We start from the raw sequence: 8,217 nt of genomic DNA, 5'->3' as shown, positions 1-8,217 counted from the left end.
GGTTGAGGCATTTCTAATATGGATTGCTGGATCAACTTTTATGCCTTTTCCCGAAACTATGTGGCCCAAGAACTTCACCGATTCAACCCCAAAGATGCATTTTCTTGGATTCACCTTCATTTTGTATTTCCTCATCTGTTCGAAGATTTCTTTCAAATCTTCCACATGGTCCCCTGAATCCTTTGTTTTAACAAGCATGTCATCTACATAAACTTCCAACTTCGTGTGTACCCATTTTGAGAATATTTTCTCCACCATACGTTGGTAAGTTCCCCTTGCGTTTTTTAGTCCAAATGGCATTCTTGTGAAGCAATACAACCCTCTGGGAACGAAGAAAGTTGTGTGTTCCTATTCTTCCTCGGCCAACGGTATTTGATTGTATCCACAATATCCATCCATGGATGACAACCTTTTGTATCCAGATGCCGATTCTACCATCTGTGGGATTTTTGGCAATGGAAAGCTATCTTTGGGGCATGAAGTATTCAGGTCGCTAAAATCAATACATATTCTTATACCACCGTTCTTTTTGGGCACGATAACCATGTTCGCAATCCAATCTGGATACTTCGATATCCTTATGATTCCTGAATCCATCATCTTCTAAAGTTCTTTATCAATTTTCTCATGATAAGTCGTTGCAATCTTCCTTATTCGTTGTCTTATCGGCTTCATTGTCGGGTCTAGCTCCAGTCTATGGCATGCCACTCGTGGATAAATTCCCGGCATTTCCTCCATGCTCCGCGCAAATATGTCACCATATTCTTTTACCAATTCAACTGGCCTCGCCTCTTCTTTTTCTTCCATTTTCCTCCCAATTTTTAGGATCTTGGGTTCATCGTCACTCCCCAAGTTTATGTCCTTTCTTGGTTCCACCGCGGCAAAGTTCAAGACCGGTTCTCCTAGTGGTGTTGGTTCCTTTATTGGTTTCACAAGCTCTCCCTCCTCTTCGGGTATCTTGTTGGGTATTGTCTATCCTTCTTTAGCTCTTGCCATGTATACCCTCAGATCTTCCTCCTTTTTCAACTCAAGTATTTTTCTCTTTCATTCCTTTTTCCTTTTCAATCTTCCTTAATAATTCTCAATATCCTTCTCGTTGCATTCCTCCGCGTCCACGCTATTTCCACGTATTTCTCCGATCCCACTGGGCATGGGAAATCGCAACAATTGATGGTAAGTTGATGCGAATCCTTTTATCGCATGGATCCACGGTCTTCCCATGAGGGCGTTATATGGTGACTCCACGTCCACCACGCAAACGGTAACCGTTGTCTCTAATTCTCCTACGAAGATCCTCACACGTATCTCGCCTTTTGGTTTCGTCGCCACCCCATTGAATCCGTATAGTGTATATGCCGAAGGCTCCATGTCAGAATCCTCGTACCCCAAAGCTTTGAACGTATAATAGAAGAGGACATCTACTGAACTCACCATGTCTACAAGACCTTGTCCACAGCCCACGCTCTTCCTTTACTATGTAGGATTTTTTCTTCTAATGCATGTTTACAAACGGTTAAGGTGATGACCAATGAATCCATATGTTGAATTCCTCCTTCTGGTGCATCCTGTGCTGAAAATGATATGTCTCTCTTTTCCCATTCTTCTAGCGGCTCTTTCTTTTCCACTTGCAATATCTCGTTCCCTTCATAGTCCACCTTGTATATCCTTGAGAGCATGTTATCCTGGAAGTTGAGGTAATCTTCCTTCGAATGTACTACAAAATTGCAACCAAACGGCTTTCCTCCCTAGTCTTCTTTGACTTGGTGTTGTTATGTCAGGTCCCCATTGTAATAATGTGGCGGTGGTGGTGGTAATTCCCGATACTCTATGTAATGTGCGAGTTTCCCTTGTTCCAAGAGGTAAAGTAAGGTCTTCCTGACGCTCCTGCAATTGTTTGTATGATGTCCGTGAAAACTATGATATATGCAGAACTCATGATTTTTATTCCCAGGAGTTGATTCTCTTCCCAAATTTGGTGGCACCGGAATTTCCTCAGTCAGTATCACTTTCTCCCATATCCTTTCCACAGTTGTGTTAAGCTTTGGGAGTTCTAACTCTATCCATACGTCTACTCCCTGCTTCGTTGGCTTTAAGTTCTTCGGCTGGTATCCTCTGGCTTTATCACTTCGTGGCTTTCGATCCTTTCGCAATGACTTTTCCTGCTTTCGGTCAACCCGCCTCATCTCCCCTCCTGGCGTTGCTTTCATCCCTGCATGAATCATAGCGGTCAACATGACCTTTTCCTCCATCCGTTGCAACTTATCTTGCTTTTGCAAATTTCCCATCTGAATTCTCAATCTTCGTAGCTCATGTAAGATTTCGTGGTCCATAATCCTTCTTGCTGATTCACCAACATCTCTTTCTCGCCCTTTGCGTTTTCTTTCATCCTCGCGCCTCCTTTCTTCTTCGTATCTTAGCTTATGATTTTCATCTCTCGCCTCCACTAGCATCCTCCTTAGATCCCTTTCCCGGTCATATCCTTCTAGCAGCCTTATTTTCTGCAATCCTCGCTCCTCCTCTTCCTCGTAATCTTCATAAGGACTTTCCTCCCGATATAGAGTCCTTTTCCGAGACGAAGTTGTTATCGTTTCTGAATTAGAGTTTTCTTCTTGCGAGATTCCAACCTCCATTTTGCTGCCACGTTCGTATTTCTCTCATTTCGCCTGACTGCCTCGTTTAGCCGTTCCTGCTTGCCTCTTCTCTCGATGAAGTGTATTACTTGGTTCTTTCGATATCATGTCCTTATCACCATCGTTCTTCTCCACCTCTTCTCGATTCTCTTCCCCTTCCGTAATAGCCTCGGCTTTCACGATTCGGATAGGTTCCATCATGGATTCATCTTCTACGCCCGGCTTGCCTTTTCGTTGCCTTATGACTTCTCGTCTTTCATCTGCTACAGACGCCTCTCCTTTCTCTCCTTCCTGTCGGGCCTCCAACCGCTTGCTCCTTCTTACCACAGTTAGGGGTTCCACTTGTCTTTCTTTTCCTGCCATCGTTCAATCCTTGTTGAATCTTATTTTCCGTTTGCCGCCTCACCAACTTTCTCTTCCAGATCGTAGATCTCAGACACGAACAAGTCGCCAAATCTACAGAACTTTTTTGCACAAAACGACTCGTCTGGATTTCAAGCTATTACGATCTCAAAATGGTTTTTCTTTCTCTCAAACTCTTAGACGAGGATGAATCCCCAATCTAAGTTCCCAGTTTCTGGACGCTAAAATGTAACTACTGGAAATCCAGTAGTACACCCAAAAGGAAATTAACCAAGATCTAAGACATGTTTAAGTAGTATAAACTAGAAAATCTTTATTGATGAATTAACCAAAGAAACGAATACAAGTTCTTGAATACAAGGAAACCCTAATCTCACTCCCTAAGCTAAGCTCTCCCCTCTCTCCAAAATCCGATCCCTCATGCCTTTCCCAAGGACCTATATTTATAGGCCAATCAACCCTAATGGTGTATAGCTCATTTTACTTCGCCAACTTCTCTCGGGAGCGCTTTATACTTCTCCCAAGCCATTTTCCATAAATTTTTTCCCCTTCTTTCGCTGATAATTCCGGGTGTTGTCGGGACAGCTGTCTCTTTCTTGTCTGACAATTTACTTACTTCGCAGGTTATCTTTCTAGCCAAGTTAAATTATTTCGCCCACCTCTACTTCGTGGTTGGTATCTTGTAGGGCACTCCATTGATTCTTCGTAGCTCATATTCTCCTAGTGGGTTACTTCGTCATGAGACATTATCTCGCACATGACTTTTACTTCGTCAATTAGTCAATAATGGTGACTTTGACTTGATTTGACAAGCCACTGACGAAGATTTTCGGGGCACGATAGAAGATCTTTCGGCATGATTCTCGTGTCTTCCTTAAGTCCACGTGGTGGTTCGTATTTTGGTATCTACATTTATGGTCATCTGTATTCACCCTAACAAATGTTTTGACCTTTATTAGAGTGCCTATCTAGACATAGCTAATAATGGGGGTACAAGTTTATTGGAGAGGGTACTAGAATCCGACAAACATATGTCCAGTTTACACACACTCAATTAGAGGTGTGTGTAATCTATGTAAGACAAATTCTTTATATAAAAACAGATTTTTTTCGAGCGACGTGGTTTTTTGATTTGGGATTTTTTGATCTAATCCATTCTTGGGTTTTTTGATCTAATGTACTTTCATTATTCGTTTTGAAGGTATCCTCGATCGCGCTCCTGTTGTAGCTGTATGTTGTACCGGCGCATAAGTCAAACAATTTCAAGTTATAAATTCACTAAATATTTTTGTACATCGAAATCCATAATTAGCAGGTCTAAATGATGCATAAACAAGTCTCATTATCGTTTATGTAAATTCTCACTGCTTCACTCCTATTGCTATATCAGAAAATAAAGGTTTGTTCGATCTCAATTCTGATCATGTTCAATAATTATTTTTTTGTTTATGTACGTTTTTTGTTGCTGGTCGAGTAATCAATTTTATTAGTATTTAGAGGTGCTAATGAAAAATTTGTCCCTTAGTTGTATGAAGATCATGAAAAAGTTGTTGAAATTACACTAGCGGCGGTGTACTTTCTTTTGTAATTAAAGTGTTCTTTGCTAAACCTATTATATTTTCATGGATAGCAAAACATATTTGTGGTTACTCTTTTGCCTTTTTTTCCCTACGAAAACCAGGAGAGGGATCTCTGAGATGGTTTCAAATGTTATATAAAAGACGGGACAACTGTTCATTGTCCACCCTGCTGTCGTTCTTTTGTAGTTTTTAGTCTTTCCATTAATTTGTTCTCATCAATTCATTACCAATAATGTGTAGGTGGAATCAATTTTAGTTTCTTTTTTATGAAAAAATGCATATTTTGTTCATGTACAATTTTTCTCTTTTTCTTTATTTACTGATTCAATGGAGATATTCACCCGCAGTCTATGTAATGTTGTTTGATTATTTTTGAGAAACTAAGGAACATGGAGATGGGTTTTAAAGGTAATGTGTGATAACTTGAAGTCTTAAATCAAAGATACAACACTCTTCTGCATCTTTTTCATTCTTAGTGTAGTACTTATTGAATAAACTATACATTTTAAATAGAGTGGACAAAGAATAGAACATGATTTTCGAAATGTCACTTTGAACTTGAAGTATTAGATCAGTATCGATGATATTTAGTAGTGTTCCTATTTAATGATACAGATTAATTCTTCAAGTATCGAGCTGTTCTTTTTTTTTTCTTTTTTTTTAGGGAAGCTCTGTAAATATGTATTCCTTTGAGAATCTGTCCTTATGTAATTTTCTTCTTTTGTTTTCCTTTCTTTTCTTTCCGTTAATGTTAATACCTCTGGTAGTTTACTTTTCTAAATTCTTCTTCTTAATTTAATTCACTCTTTAATCAAAAATAAAATAAAATTTAGTATTCCTATTATACACCACAAGAATGCGCTTCCGTATGACCATTACTTAACACAGACAAAAAAAGAATGAAGCAACAGGTTAAATCCATGAATGTTCTCCCAGTAAGTTTGTATCACGACACCTTGGTCCTTGCAGCATATCTAGCTGATGCATACACTAACTATATGCCGATGTGGCACTAGATAATGTGAAACGGCCCTTGACACATCCATTATCAGGCATTCAGTGGCTTAGAAATTTGCAGGCTGCTTTGCATTTGTTATCTGTTTAGCAGGTATTTTTAGTAGTATTTTTTGTGGGGATCCTCATAGATTGCTTCAAGGAAAAAAATTCGGAAAGCCTGAAGCATTCGGTTAATATGTCTCATTAAATCTTTGTATAGGGTTTATTGTATGCCCTCGATAATCTGATGTTTGGTAGTGAAAATTATTTAACCCTAAGACTATTCTTTCTGATGAAATGTAGAAATGGCATCAAAGAAGAACAACATACAACAATCGGGCATTTTGGAGATTGAGTGTACACATATTCAATAGAAAGTCAGTGTACATATTTTCCTGAAAAACTACAACTGTGGATTGGTTCAACAGTGTTGCTATATTACTTTATAGGTGGATGCTTCATTTTTTCCAGTAAGGGGAGTATCGGCCTTAACCAAAGCATCTATTGATGCAGTACAGTTCTTAAGTTCTATAGTTTGCGAATACTGAAATGGTGGTACTTATTTTAATTTGTTGACATCCTATTATATTATAGGTGGGATGCTTCATTTTTCCACTAAGTGGGAGTATCCAACCTAACTGTCATGGTCTCAACCAAAACATCTACTGAAAGGTGTGTATGAGTGTCTTCTTAGGCTCTTTGTGGTTGCTGGAAAATGCGAAGGAGCGAATTGGAAGATGGTGTGGTTGCTGCTGGATACGGTACATATAATAATATGGTGGTACATATTGGTTTTGTAAGAATATCATTAGAAAGAAGACAAAAATGTAAATGTACAAACTTTCGTTCGTCAAACACAATTTCGTTCGTCAAACACAATTATGTATCCTTTTTTAGATTAATAGATTAATAGAGACGAATGAAGAATCCTACTATTATCATTTTTTGGAGTTGTTTTATGTATTGAGGCTCACATTCACTGTAACACAGTTACGTGAAGCATTGAGTCTGGGCCTGATTTAAGTACGAAATACGTAAAAGGCTTGCTTCCTCAATGTCTTTTGTTCTTTTGTAATGCGTGGAAGTCAATGCTCAGTAGTGTCTTAAACATGTGTTGCAGGGTTTTAGTTACAACAGAAATGACATCCCTTAATCGCAAATAGTTCGCACCACTTTTTGCTTATTATGATCTCTTAATCGCAAATTTCAAATGCACTAGATATCTTTAATCTACAAGAACTAGCTAAGATGTTTCTTTCACTAGGAGTACTACATACTACACCTCAGTTCCTTTGCATTTTATATTACTCTTCTTCGAATATGAAATCTATTTTGAATTCTGAATGGATGAGCATATTGCATACTCTTTCAACGAATAGAAACTAAATTTTGAAATTGAAGTAATTGTTTACTGATCATTCAAGCATTATACGTTTTGAGCCATTTTCCGTTGATCATGTATCCTTCCACTCCTCCATCAATAGACAAGATATGACATGATCAAACTGTAAGAATTTCAATATGTTATCAAAAATTATGGAAATGCTTTTATGTGGTAGCGCAATTGAAGTTTGGACCATCCAACACCACAAATTTAAAGCAAAAAATTTTAACGCAAACTTTACATTAGTAGTAGCCTAAGGCTGCCCCAAATTATATATTGCGCCGACAAAGGTATAATTTCTGAATGTGGGAATATATGGCTAGCCCATTTTCTTATTTTTGTTTATCTCTAGCCCATCATTAAGATACACTAGTTGTGCGCCCGTGCGTTGCACGGGTTTGTATTGTGCGGCGGGTAGTTACATCTTTGGTTACCTTCGTTCGTATAGTGACAAAAAAAAAATTAGTTACAATACCAACTCATATATAGCCATATCTGGTAAAACATGTACAATACCAACTCATGTATTTATTGCCCAAAAGAAGACATTACTTTGATTCTCGGTGGTGTATGAAGGATGAATATGGCATCACTTGGGTAACCCCGTTCCACTGGAGTCAACAAAATTCTGTGTTCATCTCTGAGCTTGTCGAAGAGGAATGAATTAAGCAAAATGATGCTATTAGGACTACCGTATAAGGATAAGAGTATGAATGGTTTGCCTTTACTTGAAGATGGAGGAGGCCAAAAACTACTGGAAATGTTCCTCACCCATTATAAGAGGAGTATTAGTTTTCCAAACTTAAATTGGGTTAGCATTAACTCATCTAAGAGGATGTGTTGTTAAACACAGTCAACCTTAGACGTACAAATGCTAACCAAATTCACTTAGAAGCGACATTTTCACCACTTCTTGCGGATTGACAAATATACTAATGCGGTTAATGGGAAGTTGCTCATGAAACACGCAAGTAATGTAAAATTTAATACGAAATAACAATGCGTCCCGTTGAAAATAAACATTTCATCACAAAATTCAAATGGAAGTCATTTATAACATAAAATGGAAAGGATGAGAGAGAAGCAATAAACCTGGTTTGCCCAATAATCAATGCCCAGTGCAACATGATACTCAACGTTGCCCCTGCAGTCAATATCTTCCACATTTTATTTCCAAATCCTGCTTCCGATGTAATACTTAGCACGCAAAAAATGCTCACAAAATTCCTCCAAAGGAAGCTCATGTACTCTTCCAGGCCTTAAC

General features: G+C 38.4%; 1 protein-coding gene across 1 annotated transcript; it reads right to left on the bottom strand.

Annotated features, from left to right (window-relative positions):
- Nucleotides 1-1,071: 1,071 nt before the first annotated feature.
- On the bottom strand, nt 1,072-1,434 carry LOC113336048. The gene has a single exon (XM_026582041.1). The coding sequence runs from the start codon at nt 1,432-1,434 to the stop codon at nt 1,072-1,074; it is 363 nt and encodes a 120-aa protein (XP_026437826.1).
- Nucleotides 1,435-8,217: the final 6,783 nt, after the last annotated feature.

This window comes from Papaver somniferum, unplaced genomic scaffold, assembly GCF_003573695.1.
Source record: "Papaver somniferum cultivar HN1 unplaced genomic scaffold, ASM357369v1 unplaced-scaffold_150, whole genome shotgun sequence".
Lineage (NCBI taxonomy): Eukaryota > Viridiplantae > Streptophyta > Magnoliopsida > Ranunculales > Papaveraceae > Papaver > Papaver somniferum.
The sequence above is the reverse complement of the archived record's forward strand: the minus strand, read 5'-3'. Positions and strand labels throughout refer to the sequence as shown.

Excerpts from the sequence above, each read along its gene's own strand:
- LOC113336048 (XM_026582041.1), bottom strand. The coding sequence starts at position 1,434 with ATGGTGAGTTCAGTAGATGTCCTCTTCTATTATACGTTCAAAGCTTTG.